Source organism: Salmo salar, chromosome 20, assembly GCF_965601325.2.
Source record: "Salmo salar chromosome 20, fSalSal1, whole genome shotgun sequence".
Classification (NCBI taxonomy): Eukaryota; Metazoa; Chordata; class Actinopteri; order Salmoniformes; family Salmonidae; genus Salmo; species Salmo salar.
The window spans coordinates 29,942,962-29,967,467 of record NC_138310.1 but is presented as its reverse complement, the minus strand read 5'-3'; the positions used below and the strand labels follow the sequence as shown (position 1 = coordinate 29,967,467).

The 24,506-nt window shown below is 48.9% G+C and overlaps 1 protein-coding gene across 7 annotated transcripts in view; it reads right to left on the bottom strand.

Annotated features, from left to right (window-relative positions):
* LOC106580411 (phosphatidylinositol 4-phosphate 5-kinase type-1 beta) overlaps nucleotides 1-24,506 on the bottom strand; it is an 82,803-nt gene continuing 58,297 nt past the window's right edge. For all 7 annotated transcript variants that reach the window (XM_082966350.1, XM_082966349.1, XM_045703208.2 and 4 more), the window contains 8 exons: nucleotides 18,201-18,403; nucleotides 17,868-17,951; nucleotides 17,150-17,198; nucleotides 16,940-17,024; nucleotides 15,579-15,734; nucleotides 12,624-12,741; nucleotides 4,649-4,778; nucleotides 1-1,234 (listed from right to left, as the gene is read on the bottom strand). In XM_082966350.1, coding sequence (XP_082822476.1) covers nucleotides 1,232-1,234; nucleotides 4,649-4,778; nucleotides 12,624-12,741; nucleotides 15,579-15,734; nucleotides 16,940-17,024; nucleotides 17,150-17,198; nucleotides 17,868-17,951; nucleotides 18,201-18,403 — 828 coding nt within the window. In that variant the 3' untranslated portion in view covers nucleotides 1-1,231. The remainder of the gene's footprint in view (nucleotides 1,235-4,648; nucleotides 4,779-12,623; nucleotides 12,742-15,578; nucleotides 15,735-16,939; nucleotides 17,025-17,149; nucleotides 17,199-17,867; nucleotides 17,952-18,200; nucleotides 18,404-24,506) is intronic.

Sequence of the window (24,506 nt, the reverse complement as noted above, 5' to 3'; positions counted from 1 at the left end):
GATTGTAACTGATATATTGAAGATTTTTTTGGGGAAAGAAACAAGTGGAACACATTTTTATTTATAGGATTCTCTATTTATAGTCTTACATTCAGTGATTAAAATATTTATCTTCAGCAAACTGTATATTTAATAAATTATAGTCAAAACCGACAGGTGTAATCAGAGTTCAGGATTTGTGTCAGATCATCTTCTCAGTCTAAAATGGAGGCAAACTACTGGTTAGTTAACAATACAGAGGACACACTCGTTCTTCAGTATCAAAGGATATCCTGAGAAATCTTCAGTTGACACCCCTCTATAAAATTAGTTTCTGTGCATCAAAAAATCTACCATAGTCCTTGTCTGTGCACATGTACTTATGACATACATAGGTGTGCATAATATAAACATTTGCATATTCCACAACCCAACGTTTGTCAAGGAAAAAAGTTATTAATCATAACTAACATCCAAAGTGCCATTTTGACAGGAGCGAGTGTAAATCACCATCCTCTTCAATGAAGCTGAAGATCCAAGAACATTGACCGGCTGGGTCTCCTCTCCTCTCAGGTCAACAGCAGCCCTTAACATGCTGCCTTCAAACTGCTCCTTTACTTTAGTCCTGTCTGATTGGAATGAATAGCAATGGGTTGGTTTGGTACCTTCAACATACCAGCCAATGAGTCTTTAGTTTGGCCTTGGCTTGGTGGTTTCAGAATGAATATACTATCTGTTCTTTTTACAGCATAATGAGTCCAGCCTCATCCATATTGGCCTTGTGTGTTTTCCATGTCACTGCTGCAATGGCCAAGATGTAACTAAATGTTCATTATCCAACCAGCTACTACGAAGAAAGTGTAACTTCTGGTCAGCAGGAAAATGAAAACATTCAAATGAATGTATATTTCTATTTTCTATATATGCTTTTATATATATAATTACTTTATAGGCCATGAAAGAAAATATTTGAGGGACTTCACTGACATGCTCTAACAAACATCACTTGGTAAGGTCTGAAATTGATCACATGAATTAAGGAATGTCATGTAATTGCATTTGTGTCTTGTTTAGTTCATCAGCCTATCAGGTGTGAGCATCCCAGTCCTTTGTGTTTGGCAATAGTGGCAGAGTGGATTTAGCAGCACTGGGGGTGGAGTCAAAGGAGCCCTGTCCAATGGAGTGTAGCGATTGTCAGACGATTGACAAAAGTAAGATGGTGGAGGAAAAGGTAGTCTGTAAGCCTCCCCTTTCACTGAAACAGAAGAGAGTGCAGTGTGAGTAAATACTATAAATACAGCTTATTATAACCATTTGACAGATCTGCTCCTACAGGAGGGGTGCGCTAGTCAGAGCCCTATGGGCCCCTGGTCAAAAGTAGTGCCCTATATAGTGAATAGAGCCCTGGTCAAAGTATTGCACTATATAGGGATTTTTATTCTAAATTATTTATTTGATTGTATTTTATCAGGGAATCATATATAGACCAAGGTGTCTTACAGATGAGCCCTGAATTATGATTGAAAAACAATTAAATCCATTTTAGAATAAGGCTGCAACATAAAACAAATATGGAAAAAGTCAAGGGGTCCGAATACTTTCTGATGTTCTGTATGCTTAAATCAGACTTATTTTGATGTGTTCTAGAGAACAACATATACCTAGTTTTACCTGCATTCAGTACTCATTTCAGTTCAATAAGGGTTTTCTGTAATACAATGAAGGCAGACTGTAGTTCAGATAGAGCCTGGTCAACCGTGGAGGCATCAGCATACAGTACAAGTGCAGCTTCCAATTTCTTACAGACAAGTTGATATTGTTCATGTAAACAGTACAAAGTACAGGACCCAGAATCAACCCCTTTCGTAATATCCAGGAAACCTGATTTAACACCACCAGTAGATATAATTCAATGCATATCTGTCAAGTCATTTTTAAACCAGTTACATGCAGCCTGGTCTAGGCCAACTGAGGAAAGCCTCTGATTTAGTAGTGAGTGATAAAAAGTATCGAAGGCCTTCGACAGGTCAATGAAAAGGGGAGCAAAGTTGCCTTTTATACATACAGTTGACCACAACATTTATAACTAGGGACCTGGTGCTATGACCTGGTCTGAAACCCGACTGGTGTACATTTAGAATACATTTCAAAGATAAGAAAGACAGCTGAGAATGATTCAAGGATTGTAATATTTTAGTTGGCAAGAAAGTTTAGAAATAGGGTGATAATTATTTAGGTCACAAGGGTCACCACCGTTGTGAAGGCTGAGTACATGGGCCACCTTCCAAACCTTGGGGATAGTACCAGATATAATCATCAGGTTAGAAATATGGGTTAATGATTCAGCATTCAGGGGGGCAGAGAGCTGCAGCAAAAATGGATCAAGTATATCAGCCCCAGTGGATTTCTTTCCATAAATCCAGGCATCTTGCACATCACAGGTAGTAAATTGTTGAAATGAAAACAAAGATTCACTAGAAATTGACGGGTTAACCATTGAGTCAGCTGGAGGCTGGCAGTGGCCAGAGCAGTCACTTGACCGACCAGGGTCAACTACACCACCATTTCTCTCAAATAAAAAGCCTGCCAAGATAAAAAATATGATTAAAAGTATCACTTATCCCATTCTTCTCCGTTATGATGCCAGAGTCAGATATGACTTGCTGAGCCAGGGAAGAACAGGAATTTGAACACTTCAGGGCATTTACTGTTTTCCAAAATGTAGAAGGATCACCAGCTGAGTCAGAGCTTAAAAAAATAGTCTTATTTAACTTTTTTTTTTTTTAATCGAGATAGTACAACTGTTTCTCAATTGTCTGAAAGATTGCCAGTCCACTACAGAGTCACTTTTCCTTGATTTGGCCCAAGCCTGATTTCTCATCTGAATTAGCTCAGATAACTCAGGAGAAACTCCAAGAACACTAAGGTAACCTGCCTAGATGACTACTGATCTGTAGCACTCACATCTGTAGACATGAAGTGCTTTGAAAGGCTGGTCATGGCTCACAACACCATTATCCCAGAAACCCTAGACCCACTCCAATTTGCATACCGCCTCAACAGATCCACAGATGATGCAATCTCTATTGCACTCCACACTGCCCTTTCCCACCTGGACAAAAGGAACACCTATTTGAGAATGCAATTCATTGACTACAGCTCAGCATTCAACACCATAGTGTCCTCAAAGCTCATCAGTAAGCTAAGGACCTTGGGACTAGACACCTCCCTCCGCAACTGGATCCTGGACTTCCTAACGGGCCACCCCCAGGTGGTAAGGCTAGGTAACAACATATCCGCCACGCTGATCCTCAACACGGGGGCCCCTCAGGGGTGCGTGCTCATTCTCCTCCTGTACTCCCTGTTCACTCATGACTGCATGGCCAGGCACGACATCACCGACAATGATGAGACAGCCTATAGGGAAGAGGTCAAAGACCTGGCCGTGTGGTGCCAGGACAACAACCTCTCCCTCAATGTGATCAAGGCAAAGGAGATGATTGTGGACTACAGGAAAAGGAGGACCGAGCACGCCCCCATTCTCATCGACAGGGCTGTAGTGGAGCAAGTTGAGAGCTTCAAGTTCCTTGGTGTCCACATCACCAACAAACTATCATGATCCAAACACACTAAGACAGTTGTGAAGAGGGCACGACAAAGCCTATTCCCCTTCAGGAGACTGAAAAGATTTGGCATGGGTCCTCAGATCCTCAAAGTTCAACAGCTGCACCATCGAGAGCATCCTGACTGGTTGCATCACTGCCTGGTATGGAAACTGCTCGGCCTCCGACCGCAAGGCACTACAGAGGTAGTGTGTATGACCCAGTACATCACTGGGGCCAAGCTTACTACCATCCAGGGCCCCTATACCAGGCAGTGTCAGAGGAAGGCCCTAAAAACTGTCAAAGACTCCAGCCATCCTAGTCATAGACTGTTCTCTCTGCTACCGCACGGCAAGCGGTACCAGAGCGCCATGTCTAGGTCCAAAAGGCTTCATTACAGCTTCTTCCCCCAAGCCATAAGACTCCTGAACAGCTAATCAAAGGGCTACTCAGACTATTTGCATTGCGCCCCCCCTTTACACTGCTGCTACACTCTGTTCATTATCTATGCATAGTCACTTTAACTCTACCTACATTTACCTCAACTAACTGGTGCCCCCGCACATTGACTCTGTACCGGTACCCCCTGTAAATAGCCTCGCTATTGGTATTTTACTGCTGCTGTTTAATTATTTTATCTATTTTTTACTTAACACTTATTTTTCTTAAAACTGCAGTGTTAGTTAAGGGCTTGTAAGAAAGCATTTCACTATAAGGTTGTACTCGGCGCATGTGACAAATAAAATTTGATTTGATTTGAAAACCAAGGGTTTCATCTACATTATCTTTGACTCTGAATTGATTAAAAGGGGTGTGTTTCTCTGCCAGATGAATAAATATGGAGGATACATTTTGTAGAGCCCACTCAGGGTCAGGAATACAGGAGACGGTGGCTAAATCAGAGTAGAACATGTCATGTAAAAACCCTTGAGCAGAAAACTTTTTAAAATGTATGTTCTTATCGGGAATAGGGTGTTAAGCAGAGCCCTATGAGTCCTGGTCAAAAGCAGTGCACTATGTAGGGAATAGGGTGTAATTTGGGACACACCCAGTGAGTGAGTACTCACTAAGTAGACATCGAGCACTGAGCCATCGTCCCGGTCTATGTCCACCTCTACGTCCATGGTGCTCTGCTCTGACGTCAGACAGATGGCGCTGTCCTCCAGGGTGAATGTGGAGCTAGACGCCATTTCATCTCTGAGGGGAAACAGGAGAACAAGAAACACACATAAGTAGATATACAAAAGAAGAGTCCCAAATGGCACCCTATTCCCTACATAGCTCACTTCTTTTGACCATAGTGCACGATTAACTGCATGGAAAATCAAAGAATCCAACATGAAAATGACAGCCAGGTGAAACCCCCTTCAGGGGAACAGAGAGGACAACCCATCTGGCTGTGTGTCTGTCTGGCTGTAGACTAGAGGTCTCTCTAGGGGAAGTTAATGTCTAAGAACTTACAAACAGGATAAGTTCATTTAAGGAAGGGAATTCTGGGACATTACGTTTTATGTGGAACTCCTTTACTGGGTTATGGACCTCTAAAAAGAGTCCCAAATAATCAGAGAAAATAAACGTCCTTAAAACACAGCATCACGTGAACAGCAGGGGGCACTGGGGGCTGGTGTACATCTGAAACAGGCCATTTCCTTGATGCTTGTCAGCTGACTCCTGACTTTGCTTAAATTCAGGAATGTGTTTACCATTTCATGGCATGTTATTGCCTACCCCTCTTAAAGTTGACATGCAGGCACACACACACACACCTCAGAAAAGGGATTATGTACATACATAGAAAAAGTCACCCTGACAGAAAATTACATATCTCTTCTAACAATGCCTCTTAATCAGACCTTCTGAAAGCCTTGAGTCAAATATTCATGAAACACATTGATAGACAAATGTAGGGCAACAGACAGGTGCCTGAGAAGGGAACAAGTCCAGGCAGGCATCACAACGGAGACTCCAGTTAGGGTTAGAACCTGACACTACTGAACAGAGACAGACAGAGAGAGAGAGAGCTGGGGGAGAGATGAGAGGAAAATAAACAGTTCTTTCTAGAGGGAGGTTAGAATTTAAAGTCCATGGTTTAAGGCCTGCACACTGCATCTGAACTGGATGTCGGTTGAGCACTATGAATAAATGTCCAGTGAGGGCTTTCCTGGCTCTTCCAGGGTATCTATCTCTACTGTATAACATACTGTCACAAAGCCTGAGGACTCTGAGTCACCTGTTCCATGTGGCTTGACATCACAACAGGTGAGTCCTATGTTTTCCATCTGGCCTCCTAGGTAGCTCAGTGATTTCACCGGTTATAATTTACATTGTACTCTCCACCCTCACACTCTTTCTGTCACACTCTCCCCTCAGGGGAATCCCTATGGCAGGCAGGGCTCATCAACTCAGGGGCCCTGCTGGGGATCTGATCTGCAGGGTTTGTTGGTTTAGTCACTGATTAGCTCAATTGTTTACTCACCTGATGTCCCAGGTCAAAATCATTGTTGCCAATATTTACACAAGAGTGTAAATCTAACTGATTAGAATTGGGCCTTTGAGAGGACAGGTAGAAGTGGAAGGGGAGTCCTCAGGTAGAGGGATAGAGGGAACAGAGAGTCCTCAGGTAGAGGGATAGAGGGAACAGAGTCTCCAGGTAGGGGGATAGAGGGAACAGAGAGTCTCCAGGTAGAGGGATAGAGGGAACAGAGTCCTCAGGTAGGGGGATAGAGGGAACAGAGAGTCTCCAGGTAGAGGGATAGAGGGAACAGAGAGTCCTCAGGTAGAGGGATAGAGGGAACAGAGAGTCCTCAGGTAGAGGGATGGAGGGAACAGAGAGTCCTCAGGTAGGGGGATAGAGGGAACAGAGAGTCCTCAGGTAGAGGGATGGAGGGAACAGAGTCCTCAGGTAGGGGGATAGAGGGAACAGAGTCCTCAGGTAGAGGGATAGAGGGAACAGAGTCCTCAGGTAGGGGGATAGAGGGAACAGAGAGTCCTCAGGTAGAGGGATGGAGGGAACAGAGTCCTCAGGTAGGGGGATAGAGGGAACAGAGTCCTCAGGTAGAGGGATAGAGGGAACAGAGAGTCCTCAGGTAGAGGGATAGAGGGAACAGAGTCCTCAGGTAGGGGGATGGAGGGAACAGAGTCCTCAGGTAGAGGGATAGAGGGAACAGAGTCCTCAGGTAGGGGGATAGAGGGAACAGAGAGTCCTCAGGTAGGGGGATAGAGGGAACAGAGAGTCCTCAGGTAGGGGGATAGAGGGAACAGAGAGTCCTCAGGTAGGGGGATAGAGGGAACAGAGAGTCCTCAGGTAGGGGGATAGAGGGAACAGAGAGTCCTCAGGTAGAGGGATGGAGGGAACAGAGAGTCCTCAGGTAGGGGGATAGAGGGAACAGAGTCCTCAGGTAGGGGGATAGAGGGAACAGAGTCCTCAGGTAGGGGGATAGAGGGAACAGAGAGTCCTCAGGTAGGGGGATGGAGGGAACAGAGAGTCCTCCAGGTAGAGGGATAGAGGGAACAGAGTCCTCAGGTAGGGGGATAGAGGGAACAGAGTCCTCAGGTAGAGGGATAGAGGGAACAGAGAGTCCTCAGGTAGAGGGATAGAGGGAACAGAGTCCTCAGGTAGGGGGATGGAGGGAACAGAGTCCTCAGGTAGGGGGATAGAGGGAACAGAGTCCTCAGGTAGAGGGATAGAGGGAACAGAGTCCTCAGGTAGGGGGATAGAGGGAACAGAGAGTCCTCAGGTAGAGGGATGGAGGGAACAGAGTCCTCAGGTAGGGGGATAGAGGGAACAGAGTCCTCAGGTAGAGGGATAGAGGGAACAGAGAGTCCTCAGGTAGAGGGATAGAGGGAACAGAGTCCTCAGGTAGAGGGATAGAGGGAACAGAGAGTCCTCAGGTAGAGGGATAGAGGGAACAGAGTCCTCAGGTAGGGGGATAGAGGGAACAGAGAGTCCTCAGGTAGGGGGATAGAGGGAACAGAGTCCTCAGGTAGAGGGATAGAGGGAACAGAGAGTCCTCAGGTAGAGGGATAGAGGGAACAGAGTCTCCAGGTAGAGGGATAGAGGGAACAGAGAGTCTCCAGGTAGAGGGATAGAGGGAACAGAGAGTCTCCAGGTAGGGGGATAGAGGGAACAGAGTCTCCAGGTAGAGGGATAGAGGGAACAGAGTCCTCAGGTAGGGGGATAGAGGGAACAGAGAGTCTCCAGGTAGAGGGATAGAGGGAACAGAGAGTCTCCAGGTAGAGGGATGGAGGGAACAGAGTCTCCAGGTAGAGGGATGGAGGGAACAGAGTCTCCAGGTAGGGGGATAGAGGGAACAGAGAGTCTCCAGGTAGAGGGATAGAGGGAACAGAGTCTCCAGGTAGAGGGATGGAGGGAACAGAGAGTCTCCAGGTAGAGGGATGGAGGGAACAGAGAGTCTCCAGGTAGAGCGATGGAGGGAACAGAGTCTCCAGGTAGAGGGATGGAGGGAACAGAGAGTCCTCAGGTAGGGGGATAGAGGGAACAGAGAGGCTCCAGGTAGGGGGATAGAGGGAACAGAGAGTCTCCAGGTAGGGGGATAGAAGGAACAGAGAGTCTCCAGGTAGAGGGATAGAGGGAACAGAGAGTCCTCAGGTAGGGGGACAGAGGGAACAGAGTCTCCAGGTAGAGGGATAGAGGGAACAGAGTCTCCAGGTAGGGGGATAGAGGGAACAGAGAGTCTCCAGGTAGGGGGATAGAGGGAACAGAGTCTCCAGGTAGAGGGATAGAGGGAACAGAGAGTCTCCAGGTAGAGGGATAGAGGGAACAGAGTCTCCAGGTAGAGGGATAGAGGGAACAGAGAGTCTCCAGGTAGGGGGATAGAGGGAACAGAGAGTCTCCAGGTAGGGGGATAGAGGGAACAGAGAGTCTCCAGGTAGAGGGATAGAGGGAACAGAGTCTCCAGGTAGAGGGATAGAGGGAACAGAGAGTCTCCAGGTAGGGGGATAGAGGGAACAGAGAGTCTCCAGGTAGGGGGATAGAGGGAACAGAGAGTCTCCAGGTAGGGGGATAGAGGGAACAGAGTCTCCAGGTAGAGGGATAGAGGGAACAGAGAGTCTCCAGGTAGGGGGATAGAGGGAACAGAGAGTCTCCAGGTAGAGGGATAGAGGGAACAGAGAGTCTCCAGGTAGGGGGATAGAGGGAACAGAGAGTCTCCAGGTAGGGGGATAGAGGGAACAGAGAGTCTCCAGGTAGAGGGATAGAGGGAACAGAGAGTCTCCAGGTAGGGGGATAGAGGGAACAGAGAGTCTCCAGGTAGAGGGATAGAGGGAACAGAGAGTCTCCAGGTAGGGGGATAGAGGGAACAGAGAGTCTCCAGGTAGGGGGATAGAGGGAACAGAGAGTCTCCAGGTAGGGGGATAGAGGGAACAGAGAGTCTCCAGGTAGAGGGATAGAGGGAACAGAGAGTCCTCAGGTAGGGGGATAGAGGGAACAGAGAGTCTCCAGGTAGAGGGATAGAGGGAACAGAGTCTCCAGGTAGAGGGATAGAGGGAACAGAGAGTCCTCAGGTAGAGGGATAGAGGGAACAGAGTCTCCAGGTAGAGGGATAGAGGGAACAGAGAGTCCTCAGGTAGAGGGATAGAGGGAACAGAGTCTCCAGGTAGAGGGATAGCGGGAACAGAGAGTCTCCAGGTAGAGGGATAGAGGGAACAGAGAGTCTCCAGGTAGAGGGATAGAGGGAACAGAGAGTCTCCAGGTAGAGGGATAGAGGGAACAGAGAGTCTCCAGGTAGAGGGATGGAGGGAACAGAGTCTCCAGGTAGAGGGATGGAGGGAACAGAGTCTCCAGGTAGGGGGATAGAGGGAACAGAGAGTCTCCAGGTAGAGGGATAGAGGGAACAGAGTCTCCAGGTAGAGGGATGGAGGGAACAGAGAGTCTCCAGGTAGAGGGATGGAGGGAACAGAGAGTCTCCAGGTAGAGCGATGGAGGGAACAGAGTCTCCAGGTAGAGGGAAGGAAGGTATAGAGGGAACAGAGGGTCTCCAGGTAGAGGGAAGGAAGGTGTAGAGGGAACAGAGAGTCTCCAGGTAGAGGGATGGAGGGGATAGAGTCTCCAGGTAGAGGGAAGGAAGGTATAGAGGGAACAGAGTCTCCAGGTAGAGGGAAGGAAGGTATAGAGGGAACAGAGAGTCTCCAGGTAGAGGGAAGGAAGGTATAGAGGGAACAGAGAGTCTCCAGGTAGAGGGAAGGAAGGTATAGAGGGAACAGAGGGTCTCCAGGTAGAGGGAAGGAAGGTATAGAGGGAACAGAGAGTCTCCAGGTAGAGGGATAGAGGGAACAGAGAGTCTCCAGGTAGAGGGATAGAGGGAACAGAGAGTCTCCAGGTAGAGGGAAGGAAGTTATAGAGGGAACAGAGAGTCTCCAGGTAGAGGGAAGGAAGGTATAGAGGGAACAGAGAGTCTCCAGGTAGAGGGATGGAAGGTATAGAGGGAACAGAGAGTCTCCAGGTAGAGGGAAGGAAGGTATAGAGGGAACAGAGAGTCTCCAGGTAGAAGGAAGGAAGGTATAGAGGGAACAGAGGGTCTCCAGGTAGAGGGAAGGAAGGTATAGAGGGAACAGAGAGTCTCCAGGTAGAGGGATAGAGGGAACAGAGAGTCTCCAGGTAGAGGGATAGAGGGAACAGAGAGTCTCCAGGTAGAGGGAAGGAAGTTATAGAGGGAACAGAGAGTCTCCAGGTAGAGGGAAGGAAGGTATAGAGGGAACAGAGAGTCTCCAGGTAGAGGGATGGAAGGTATAGAGGGAACAGAGAGTCTCCAGGTAGAGGGAAGGAAGGTATAGAGGGAACAGAGAGTCTCCAGGTAGAAGGAAGGAAGGTATAGAGGGAACTGAGAGTCTCCAGGTAGAAGGAAGGAAGGTATAGAGGGAACAGAGTCTCCAGGTAGAGGGAAGGAAGGTATAGAGGAAAAACCGAGAGTCTCCAGGTAGAGGGAACAGAGTCTCCAGGTAGAGGGATGGAGGGAACAGAGAGTCTCCAGGTAGAGGGATGGAGGGAACAGAGAGTCTCCAGGTAGAGGGATGGAGGGAACAGAGAGTCTCCAGGTAGAGGGAAGGAAGGTATAGAGGGAACAGAGGGTCTCCAGGTAGAGGGAAGGAAGGTATAGAGGGAACAGAGAGTCTCCAGGTAGAGGGATAGAGGGAACAGAGAGTCTCCAGGTAGAGGGAAGGAAGTTATAGAGGGAACAGAGAGTCTCCAGGTAGAGGGAAGGAAGGTATAGAGGGAACAGAGAGTCTCCAGGTAGAGGGAAGGAAGTTATAGAGGGAACAGAGAGTCTCCAGGTAGAAGGAAGGAAGGTATAGAGGGAACAGAGAGTCTCCAGGTAGAGGGAACAGAGTCTCCAGGTAGAGGGATGGAGGGAACAGAGAGTCTCCAGGTAGAGGGAAGGAAGGTATAGAGGGAACAGAGGGTCTCCAGGTAGAGGGAAGGAAGGTATAGAGGGAACAGAGAGTCTCCAGGTAGAGGGATAGAGGGAACAGAGAGTCTCCAGGTAGAGGGAAGGAAGTTATAGAGGGAACAGAGAGTCTCCAGGTAGAGGGAAGGAAGGTATAGAGGGAACAGAGAGTCTCCAGGTAGAGGGAAGGAAGTTATAGAGGGAACAGAGAGTCTCCAGGTAGAAGGAAGGAAGGTATAGAGGGAACAGAGAGTCTCCAGGTAGAGGGAAGGAAGGTATAGAGGGAACAGAGAGTCTCCAGGTAGAGGGAAGGAAGGTATAGAGGGAACAGAGAGTCTCCAGGTAGAGGGAAGGAAGGTATAGAGGGAACAGAGAGTCTCCAGGTAGAGGGATAGAGGGAACAGAGAGTCTCCAGGTAGAGGGATGGAGGGGATAGAGGGAACAGAGAGTCTCCAGGTAGAGGGAAGGAAGTTATAGAGGGAACAGAGAGTCTCCAGGTAGAGGGAAGGAAGGTATAGAGGGAACAGAGAGTCTCCAGGTAGAGGGAAGGAAGGTATAGAGGGAACAGAGAGTCTCCAGGTAGAGGGAAGGAAGGTATAGAGGGAACAGAGGTCTCCAGGTAGAGGGAAGGAAGTTATAGAGGGAACAGAGAGTCTCCAGGTAGAGGGAAGGAAGGTATAGAGGGAACAGAGAGTCTCCAGGTAGAGGGATGGAAGTTATAGAGGGAACAGAGAGTCTCCAGGTAGAGGGATGGAAGGTATAGAGGGAACAGAGAGTCTCCAGGTAGAGGGAAGGAAGGTATAGAGGGAACAGAGAGTCTCCAGGTAGAAGGAAGGAAGGTATAGAGGGAACAGAGAGTCTCCAGGTAGAAGGAAGGAAGGTATAGAGGGAACAGAGAGTCTCCAGGTAGAGGGAAGGAAGGGAGACATGGAGGGGAGAGCGGTACCTGTCTTCAGACTGGGTCTCCAGGTAGAGGGAAGGAAGGGAGACATGGAGGGGAGAGCGGTACCTGTCTTCAGACTGGGTCTCCAGGTAGAGGGAAGGAAGGGAGACATGGAGGGGAGAGCGGTACCTGTCTTCAGACTGGGTCTCCAGGTAGAGGGAAGGAAGGGAGACATGGAGGGGAGAGCGGTACCTGTCTTCAGACTGGGTCTCCAGGTAGAGGGACGGAAGGGAGACATGGAGGGGAGAGCGGTACCTGTCTTCAGACTGGGTCTCCAGGTAGAGGGAAGGAAGGGAGACATGGAGGGGAGAGCGGTACCTGTCTTCAGACTGGGTCTCCAGGTAGAGGGAAGGAAGGGAGACATGGAGGGGAGAGCGGTACCTGTCTTCAGACTGGGTCTCCAGGTAGAGGGACGGAAGGGAGACATGGAAGGGAGAGCGGTACCTGTCTTCAGACTGGGTCTCCAGGTAGAGGGAAGGAAGGGAGACATGGAAGGGAGAGCGGTACCTGTCTTCAGACTGGGTCTCCAGGTAGAGGGAAGGAAGGGAGACATGGAGGGGAGAGCGGTACCTGTCTTCAGACTGGGTCTCCAGGTAGAGGGAAGGAAGGGAGACATGGAGGGGAGAGCGGTACCTGTCTTCAGACTGGGTCTCCAGGTAGAGGGAAGGAAGGGAGACATGGAAGGGAGAGCGGTACCTGTCTTCAGACTGGGTCTCCAGGTAGAGGGAGGAGGAGGAGATGGTTCCCATGGAGGAGCCCTCGTAGGAAGACGGGGTGTCAGGGACTAGGTCAGGACGCAGGTAGGAGCCAAACACTGGGAGAAACACACAAACACACAGAAAAACCATGAGCTCACAGAGATACACACAAAGCCATGGCCTCACAGAGATACACACAAAGCCATGGCCTCACAGAGATACACACAAAGCCATGGCCTCACAGAGATACACACAAAGCCATGGCCTCACAGAGATACACACAAAGCCATGACCTCACTGAGATACACACAAAGCCATGACCTCACTGAGATACACACAAAGCCATGGCCTCACAGAGATACACACAAAGCCATGGCCTCACAGAGATACACACAAAGCCATGACCTCACTGAGATACACACAAAGCCATGGCCTCACTGAGAGATACACACAAAGCCATGGCCTCACAGAGATACACACAAAGCCATGACCTCACTGAGAGATACACACAAAGCCATGGCCTCACTGAGAGATACACACAAAGCCATGGCCTCACTGAGAGATACACACAAAGCCATGGTTTTACTGAGAGATACACACAAAGCCATGGCCTCACTGAGAGATACACACAAAGCCATGGTTTTACTGAGAGATACACACAAAGCCATGGTTTTACTGAGAGATACACACAAAGCCATGGCCTTACTGAGAGATACACACAAAGCCATGGTTTTACTGAGAGATACACACAAAGCCATGGTTTTACTGAGAGATACACACAAAGCCATGGCCTTACTGAGAGATACACACAAAGCCATGGTTTTACTGAGAGATACACACAAAGCCATGGTTTTATTGAGAGATACACACAAAGCCATGGCCTCACTGAGAGATACACACAAAGCCATGGCCTCACTGAGAGATACACACAAAGCCATGGCCTCACTGAGAGATACACACAAAGCCATGGTTTTACTGAGAGATACACACAAAGCCATGGTTTTACTGAGAGATACACACAAAGCCATGGCCTTACTGAGAGATACACACAAAGCCATGGCCTCACTGAGAGATACACACAAAGCCATGACCTCACTGAGAGATACACACAAAGCCATGGTTTTACTGAGAGATACACACAAAGCCATGGCCTTACTGAGAGATACACACAAAGCCATGACCTCACTGAGAGATACACACAAAGCCATGGCCTTACTGAGAGATACACACAAAGCCATGGCCTTACTGAGAGATACACACAAAGCCATGGCCTTACTGAGAGATACACACAAAGCCATGGTTTTACTGAGAGATACACACAAAGCCATGGTTTTACTGAGAGATACACACAAAGCCATGGTTTTACTGAGAGATACACACAAAGCCATGGCCTTACTGAGAGATACACACAAAGCCATGACCTCACTGAGAGATACACACAAAGCCATGGTTTTACTGAGAGATACACACAAAGCCATGGCCTCACTGAGAGATACACACAAAGCCATGGCCTCACAGAGATACACACAAAGCCATGACCTCACTGATAATGCCTTCAGTCAGTCAATGTATTATTTACTGTATTTGTGTAACAGCAACCTGGGCCTAAACCCCAAAGAGTATGCAGATGTGACAGGGTGGTTGTGCTGTACTAGTCATTTAACACATGATCTGAAGACCTACAGTACAGACTGGATGTCCAAGCTACAGGACAGAACATGGGTTTGATTTAGTCTAATTAGATGAAATAATAAAACAACTATGTATTGTACATACAATTATTATGCAATTGTCCCTACAAGAACCTTTTATCCCTCAAAATAGGGTTTTCTAACCAGACGAAGGTATGCGTGGAATTGGTTAACTAGAATTTGTAGAGTAAGCTATTGAAAATGAAACTGTACATGTAAAATATATAAATGTCTTTATGGTATGTTATGTGAAGGTAGGACATAGAACATGCACAAAGGTGTTGTTTAGTTAAAATAAGATTTCATATAAACTAAAGAAGCTATGTTGCAATATGAAACAAGACTTCTCTCTCTTACTCAGAAGTCTGCACCCTCATCTCTTCCTGTAATATTGGCCAACAGTTTGGTCAACAGTTTGGCGAACAGTGGTGCTACCGTAGAGGAAGAGTCATGACGCTGAGTTACTATTGTGGAAAGGGGCCTGATTCTAATCCAGCCAGCCACTGGAGTCAGGGCCTGATTCTAATCCAGCCAGCCACTGGAGTCAGGGCCTGATTCTAATCCAGCCAGCCACTGGAGTCAGGGCCTGGATTCTAATCCAGCCAGCCACAGGAGTCAGGGCCTGATAATGACTCCTCAAGAGACAGAGAGAGTTTACATGAATAACGCTAACTCAATCACTCACTCTCTCTCTCACACAGACAGAGAGAGAGAGACAGAGAGAGACAGAGACAGAGAGAGAGAGAGAGAGAGAGAGAGAGAGAGAGAGAGAGAGAGAGAGAGACAGAGACAGAGACAGAGACAGAGAGAGAGAGAGAGAGAGAGAGAGAGAGAGAGAGAGAGAGACAGCGAGAGAGAGACAGAGACACAGAGAGAGACAGAGACAGAGAGAGAGAGAGAGAGAGAGAGAGAGAGAGAGAGAGAGAGAGACAGCGAGAGAGAGACAGAGACACACAGAGAGAGACAGAGACACACAGAGAGAGACAGAGTGAGAGATGAGTTAGGAGGACTGGCTGTTAATAACAGAATATAGACTGTGTTTTCTTTCCGGTGAGGCAACATTCCATTGGGGGCTGGAGGTGGAAACACTATGGCACTACTGAAGGACTAGCTGATGGGGACCAAGTGGTTTTCGAAGGCCCATCGATCCAGACATAACAAGAGGTATGGTCTACATGACAGATCTGGGAAGTGTAAGTGATTTCTCTCTGGGCCTTTTTTTTTACAACACATGAATGTGTGGATGATAGTGTGCTGTCTACCTTGTCCGTCTAGACTGGCCAGACTGCGTGCTCCTCCCAGCCTCTGCCTCCTCTCCTCCTCCTTCTCTTCCTTCTGAGAAGACAGGATCTCCTGAGAGGACGACTTCAGAGCAGGGATGGATGTACGAGTCCTCTTAGAGGGGGAGAAGCGAATGGCTGCAGAGAGACAGAGAGAGAAAGAGAGGGAGAGGGGAGTGGGATGGGGAGAGAGGTGAAAGAGAGAGGGAGACAGAAACGAGTGGTGGGGGAAGAGAAAAGGAGAGCGGAGGGAAGGGAGAGAGGAAGATAAGGAGAGAGAGAGGGAGCAAGAGGAAAGAGGGGGTTGGGGAGAGAGTGAGTGGGGGGGTAGGAATGAGAGTGAAGGGGTAGAGCAAGAGAGAGAGGGTAGAGCAAGAAAGAAAGATGGAGAGAACAGATTACCCTGATTGCAACCATTGTCGTGCATAATCAAGCTTGAAGTGTCTGTCCCAAATTAGCAGTAAAATGATCAAACTGTTAATGTATAATGATCATTATGCAACTGTCCCAACATTCCATTCTGACTCCCAAGCAGAGCATGAAATCCCTCCCCATTGTATCTAACTGTGCAGAAGCATTGCCATAATAATACCAAGCATCTAAATCCCAAACCATCGCAGAAACCATCTCCATTAAATCAGCATTGCACACTGCTTTATTTCATCTTAACATGAAACATTCCACAAGTCAAAGCCCTGAAGTGAGAGAGGCTTCAGCCACTGGGGTGGGTTCCTAAATGACCCCCACAGAGGACAACCATAGACTCCTGTTAATAGGGAGAAACTAAACACCTCTCTGATAACAAGATATTTCTGGGGAAAGAACTAAAAGGCAGAACAGAACTACTAAAATATGCAACTACATAAATGTATGCATGGACGCATTACCGTAAGTCGCTTTCGTCAAGAATCTATAACAGTATGTCAGCGTAAGCTGAAAGCACAGCGAGAGGAGCTGGGGGAGGGTTTGAAACCTGACCTATTTAATTGACTGACAACAGTGTATGTGTCACTGGATCATCCACATAACAAACTGGTAAAACACAATCACGTCCTCTCACAGGAGAAATGTATACCTTACATCAACACAGCTGTGTTGTTGCCTTCAACACAGCAGGTGACTAACAAATCAATCTGTACAAACATTTCCAATGGTTTAAAGTTGACTAAACTGTATGTGACACACCGACATAGTGTTATTGTAGTCTCAGTCTTAGCCCTCATACCCCTTTTACCATTAAACTTGATTTCCAATCCCAGTGCCTGGCATGTGTGACAGCTTAAGTCCTAATATTAATGTAGCCCTGTCATAGGGGACTGAGGAACAGAAGCCAGCAGACTTACTCTGAGTCTTCCGGAACACCGAAGTGCTCATGAACTTGAGGAATCGGTTGGCATAGAAACCAGGCCGGTGCACCGAGACAGAGTCCTGAGGACAGAACAGAAGACAATACAGGCTTTTATCAGAGAGGGCTATTTGAGATCAATACGAATGGAACCTATGAACGATGTGTGTTCAGAAGGACACACGCATCAGGCAGCATATCAACTTACGCCGTCGTAGACCAGGGCTTTCCATGAGTGTTCCAACTTCTTAATGAATCTGAGGGGGAAACAAGAAGTCTTGTCACAAACCCAACCCCTCACCAAGCCCCATCACCCAAAACCTGAGATGCTACCCGTTGAGAACAAAGACAGAACAGTAACCACAGTAATATTACATTTAACCTTACAGAATATGCTCCCATTCTAGTTACATTTCACACTGCAATTGATGGACTGAGGCAAGCAAACAGTTGGCAAGGGAAGAGGATTAATATGAAAAGATATATGGGGAATGATATCATTATGTAACTCCCCAGCCAAGACACTGACAGACAGGTCCTGAGGTCAGCTTAGAGATGCTGAGATATGGACAAGGGAACAAGCTTTAGGGACACTTCTGTCTCTCTGGCCCTCGAGGCTTGTCACACTGAGGAGCTTCTCTCTTTCTCACTACCTCTTCTCTCTCCCTTACTCCCTGCATTGGGACAGAAAATCAATGCTTCACCAGAGTGAATAGGAAAGACTGATTGCTACAGAACCCTTATTAACAGAGTTGGATAGAAAAGGATGCTTTAAGGACCCAGGAGAGTGGCTGCTTGATATCCAATGAATCTGAATATGTACTGCTAACTAGTCTGTGGGCGTAGCGACGAACCCTCCATGTTACAGAATATTATAGTATGTTATTATGCTATATAATATAGCATGTTATGAAGTCATGTTAAACCTGTAGGACTGCAGGATGTCGATGATGCCCAGGAAAATAAGCAGCTTCTCTTCTTTGTGTGACTTGGCAGGAATTCCACCCATCCTGAAATACAGCCCGGTAAATACAGGTCCAGTCACAGAATGTAGTCAGGTCAGGAGACACATTAAGGGTTTTGATCATTGTAAGTGTTTGTAAGAGTTTTGCCATGTATTTTTCAGTGTATGTGAATGTGAGTGTGTGTACGTGTATGTGTAAATGTCATCAAACTATTACGGTGTATATGATTGTGTACTGTACGTGTGGTTGTCTTTGAATGTGTATGGGCAGTATGACTGAGGTGAGCTGACTAACGTGTCGTCTGTGGTGTGGGCCTCAGCAGCCTTGCCGTCCCCCTGGATAGACTCCATGGCTGTGGAGTAGAGGACCCTCTGGGCCACGGGCCGCTTGCCGTCCCCCCCTGCCTGGCCCGGCTCGCCGCCCTCCTTCGGGCTTTGGTCCAGGACATGCACGGCCAGAAGCAGACTGTAGTCCATGATCTTAAAGCTCTCCAACACCTGCAGCACACAACATGAAACCACACAGTTAATTACCATGATCTGAAACAACATCAAAACAACCCATAGGCTAGCAAAGAGTGGAAAACAACCCATAGGCTAGCAAAGAGTGGAAAAACAACCCATAGGCTAGCAAAGAGTGGAAAAACAACCCATAGGCTAGCAAAGAGTGGAAAAACAACCCATAGGCTAGCAAAGAGTGGAAAAAGAACCCGTACGCTAGCAAAGAGTGGAAAAACAACCCATAGGCTAGCAAAGAGTGGAAAAACAACCCATAGGCTAGCAAAGAGTGGAAAAAGAACCCGTACGCTAGCAAAGAGTGGAAAAACAACCCATAGGCTAGCAAAGACTGGAAAAACAACCCATAGGCTAGCAAAGAGTGGAAAAAGAACCCGTACGCTAGCAAAGAGTGGAAAAACAACCCGTAAGCTAGCAAAGAGTGGAAAAACAACCCGTAAGCTAGCAAAGCGTGGAAAAACAACCCATAGGCTAGCAAAGAGTGGAAAAACAGCCCATAGGCTAGCAAAGAGTGGAAAAACAGCCCATAGGCTAGCAAAGAGTGGAAAAACAACCCATAGGCTAGCAAAGAGTGGAAAAACAGCTCATAGGCTAGCAAAGAGTGGAAAAACAACCCATAGGCTAGCAAAGAGTGGAAAAACAACCCGTAAGCTAGCAAAGAGTGGAAAAACAACCCATAGGCTAGCAAAGAGTGGAAAAACAGCCCATAGGCTAGCAAAGAGTGGAAAACAACCCATAGGCTAGCAAAGAGTGGAAAAACAACCCATAGGCTAGCAAAGAGTGGAAAAAGAACCCGTAAGCTAGCAAAGACTGGAAAAAGAACCCGTAAGCTAGCAAAGAGTGGAAAAACAACCCGTAAGCTAGCAAAGCGTGGAAAAACAACCCATAGGCTAGCAAAGAGTGGAAAAACAACCCGTAAGCTAGCAAAGAGTGGAAAAACAACCCATAGGCTAGCAAAGAGTGGAAAAACAACCCATAGGCTAGCAAAGAGTGGAAAAACAACCCGTAAGCTAGCAAAGAGTGGAAAAACAACCCATAGGCTAGCAAAGAGTGGAAAAACAGCCCATAGGCTAGCAAAGAGTGGAAAACAACCCATAGGCTAGCAAAGAGTGGAAAAACAGCTCATAGGCTAGCAAAGAGTGGAAAACAACCCATAGGCTAGCAAGGAGTGGAAAAACAACCCATAGGCTAGCAAAGAGTGGAAAAACAACCCATAGGCTAGCAAAGAGTGGAAAAACAGCTCATAGGCTAGCAAAGAGTGGAAAAACAACCCGTAAGCTAGCAAAGAGTGGAAAAACAACCCGTAAGCTAACAAAGAGTGGAAAAACAACCCATAGGCTAGCAAAGAGTGGAAAAACAGCCCATAGGCTAGCAAAGAGTGGAAAACAACCCATAGGCTAGCAAAGAGTGGAAAAACAGCTCATAGGCTAGCAAAGAGTGGAAAAACAGCTCATAGGCTAGCAAAGAGTGGAAAAACAGCTCATAGGCTAGCAAAGAGTGGAAAAACAACCCGTAGGCTAGCAAAGAGTGGAAAAACTACCCATAGGCTAGCAAAGAGTGGAAAAACAACCCATAGGCTAGCAAAGAGTGGAAAAACAACCCGTAGGCTAGCAAAGAGTGGAAAAACAACCCATACGCTAGCAAAGAGTGGAAAAACAGTTGGAGCGGTGTTGGCCTTGGTCGAAGTCCGGAAACTGACCAGTATCACACACACCGCTGTGTGCATTTTAAACTAAAATACTGTTTTTGTATCATCTGGGTTATTGAAGTGTGACCCATATTTCTGTGTGACCAGAGATAAATAGGCAATAGTGATATGATATGTGGAAAGTCATCCTTTTTATAGTCCCTTCTGCCATAATAACATTATCAAATTAGCATCCAAAAAATTGCTAATGTAGTTTGCCTGATTTTCCATAACTGGACCACGGGAATCGTCTCATTCTAAGCATTATTGTACCAATCCCCAAAACATCCAGGAATAATAGCACTGTCTGTAAGAGACAAGATGACAACGAGAAACAAGGAATGGTCAACGAGAATGACAACGAGAAACAAGGAATGGTCATCATGATCGTCATGGTAATTCCTAGAATCTGCTCTCAATTGGATTCCGTAAACAGTATTTCCAACATCGGGAACTTCCAAAATGGCACCCTATTCACTAGTTCAAAAGTAGTGCACTATAAAGAGAATAGGGTGCCATTACGGACTCAGCCATCATCATCCGTTATATGGAACTGGCTAGTAGAACACAGGCTGAGTAAAAGGACCACAACAGAACCAGTTCATCTGCCTTTTGAGACATAATCTAAGAAATGTGAACTAATATGTCCAGAATGAGGATCTTTGATAATAAAGACTGTAACACAAACACACCCTTACTAAGAGCGGACAGTAGGATGGATATAGGTGAGCAAAGATGGCCTTTAGATATGTTATCATACCACTGATGTATCTATAACTAGAATCCATTGCACCATGACTGAGCACACCCACAATAAGATTATAGAACAGCTATTTCCAGGGTATCCCCATGGTAAATGTGCCTTTATTTGTGCTTTATAAAGTGCACTGTTGTTGGTGGTTTAATCATGGTTAATTAGTTCTGTAGAGTCCTTGAGTCCTTCTGTAGAGTCCTTGAACAAGCATACAGCCATGCGCGCACACCAGCCCCACAATACAGCCCCACAATACAGCCCCACAATACAGCCACACAATACAGCCACACAATACAGCCACACAATACAGCCACACAATACAGCCACACATACACACAAACATTCAGCATAAACCATTCAGCATAAAGCCCAGAAGCTTCAGCCATTGCATTAATCCGGCCCCGTTGTGAGTGTGTGTGTGGCGCTGTGTGTGTTTGTGTGTGCGTGCATGTGAGCATACGTGTTTGTTTCCGTCTCAAATGAATAGGGGCATTCCCAGACAAAAATATTTTCAGACATCAAGTTAAATGCCACTCCACGTTCCTCTTCCCTAGTCACAAACAGACCTCAGCACTCATGATTGGCAACCCCTTACAAAACATTGTATCCTTCGCTAAACTGTCATTCCATTTTACATCGTCATCCTCTCAACAACATCTCAGAGCCCAGCCATGCAGTGACAATTACATTGCTCTCTGTTACAAGATAGAGTCTAAACAACAGCTTCCAAGCAGTCTGTCTGCATGCATCCCTGCCTCCCTCCCCCCACTCCCCTTCCCTCTCCCTCCCTCTCCCTCCCCCCGCTCCCTCTCCCCCCCCCTCTCCCCCCTTCCCTCTCTCCCCCTCCCCCTCCCTCCCTCCCCCCGCTCCCCTTCCCTCTCTCCCCCCACTCCCCTTCCCTCTCCCTCTCTCCCCCCGCTCCCCTTCCCTCCCCCCACTCCCCTCCCTCTCCCTCCCCCCTTCCCTCTCTCCCCCCGCTCCCCTTCCCTCTCCCTCTCTCCCCCCGCTCCCCTTCCCTCTCCCTCCCTCCCTCCCTCTCCCTCCCCCGGCTCCCCTTTCTCTCCCTCCCTCTCCCGCTCCCCTTCCCTCTCCCTCCCTCTCCAGTCATAGAACTGGGCATGGTTTATTAATGTTCTTAGTTCATTTGCCATATGGAGGGCAGACAGAGCTGCTGTGAGATGGAGAGATGAGAGGAAGGAAAAACATACTACTCTACATTTCCCTCAGTGACCCACATTCAGCAGCAGACACTTCCTGGTCACCCTCTCTCATCTCACCCCTTACCTCCCCTCCATACCTTGGCTGAATCTCCTTCCCCCCCTCACCCATGTCTGTCACGTCCCTCTCGATCCCCCTCTCCTGTTTTTCGGTGCTGCAGCAGGCTCTGAGGCTAGGGGTTTACTGCTTACTCATGGAAACGGGCAGAGATTCTGCTTAGGGGGCGCTTTGCTTACCGCTCAGGAGGGGAAGGCAGGAAGCCGTGACAATAACAAACTAGCTACAGTCTAGTCACTTACAGTACAACCACTGCACAGACGTACACACAGCTCACTGGCGTTAAACATTAAAAAAAAGTCTGAACTTCTGTTCTGGGTTACAGAATGTATTTGTGTCTCTTAACAACTCTCCCTACTGGACAAAAGGCAAAAGAAGAAAACATTTACACAAGGAGGCGTTTAAAAAAACAAAAAAAACATTGTGTCAGAATATTGATGTCAAAGACACTGTGCTCCAATCCCCCCCCCCAGACAGACAGACACAGCCCCCCGCCCCCCCAGACAGACAGACACAGCCCCCCGCCCCAGACAGGCAGACACAGCACCCCACCCCCCCAGACAGACAGACACAGCCCCCCGCCCCCCCAGACAGACAGACACAGCCCCCCGCCCCAGACAGGCAGACACAGCACCCCACCCCCCAGACAGACAGACACAGCCCCCCGCCCCCCCCAGACAGACAGACACAGCCCCCTGCCCCCCCAGACAGACAGACACAGCCCCCCGCCCCCCCAGACAGACAGACACAGGCCCCCCCCAGACAGACAGACACAGCCCCCCCCAGACAGACACACAGCCCCCCCCAAGACAGACAGACACAGCCCCCCGCCCAGACAGACAGACACAGCCCCCCCGCCCCAGACAGACAGACACAGCCCCCCCGCCCCAGACAGACAGACACAGCCCCCCCGCCCCAGACAGACAGACACAGCCCCCCGCCCCCCCCCAGACAGACAGACACAGCCCCCCGCCCAGACAGACACACCGACCCCCGCCCCCCCCCCAGACAGACAGACACAGCCCCCCGCCCAGACAGACACACAGCCCCCCGCCCAGACAGACAGACACAGCCCCCCCGCCCCAGACAGACAGACACAGCCCCCCCGCCCCAGACAGACAGACACAGCCCCCCGCCCCAGACAGACAGACACACAGCCCCCCCCCCAGACAGACAGACAGACACACAGCCCCCCCAGACAGATAGACAGACAGACACAGCCCCCCCCAGACAGACAGACACAGCCCCCCGCCCCAGACTGACAGACACAGCCCCCCGCCCCAGACAGACAGACACAGCCCCCCGCCCCACACAGACAGACACAGCCCCCCGCCCACACAGACAGACACAGCCCCCCGCCCAGACAGACAGACACAGCCCCCCGCCCAGACAGACAGACACAGCCCCCCCAGACAGACACACAGCCCCCCCCCCCAGACAGAGACACAGCCCCCCGCCCAGACAGACAGACACAGCCCCCCCGCCCCAGACAGACAGACACAGCCCCCCCGCCCCAGACAGACAGACAGCCCCCCGCCCAGACAGACAGACACAGCCCCCCCGCCCCGACAGACAGACACAGCCCCCCCGCCCCAGACAGACAGACACAGCCCCCCGCCCCAGACAGACAGACACAGCCCCCCGCCCCAGACAGACAGAGCCCCCTGCCCCAGACAGACAGACACAGCCCCCCGCCCAGACAGACAGACACAGCCCCCCACCCAGACAGACAGACACAGCCCCCCCGCCCCAGACAGACAGACACAGCCCCCCCGCCCCAGACAGACAGACACAGCCCCCCCGCCCCAGACAGACAGACACAGCCCCCCGCCCCAGACAGACACAGCCCCCCCCCAGACAGATACACAGCCCCCCCCCCCCAGACAGACACACAGCCCCCCCCCCCCAGACAGACACACAGCCCCCCGCCCCCCCAGACAGACACAGCCCCCCCGCCCCAGACAGACAGACACAGCCCCCCCCGCCCCAGACAGACAGACACAGCCCCCCCGCCCCAGACAGACAGACACAGCCCCCCGCCCCAGACAGACACAGCCCCCCCCCAGACAGATACACACAAACAGTCATTATGAAACCTGGGCCTGGCACATTAATGACCTGCATGAAACACTGTTCCCTTTATACTTTGAAGTACAAAGGAAGTGAGAGAAGAGAGAGATGGGGAGGGACAGAGGTCTGTGAATAGGGCTGAATAACTGTGTAACCAACGGTTATGGATGAAGACCATCATGAAATGGTTATTATGGTGACCACGGTCATTTGGCTGGCCCATCACCCAAAATTCCATGACCCTCACAGCCCTATCTGTAAACCACTGTTATCCTTTCTCCACCATTCTGAGCTAATAA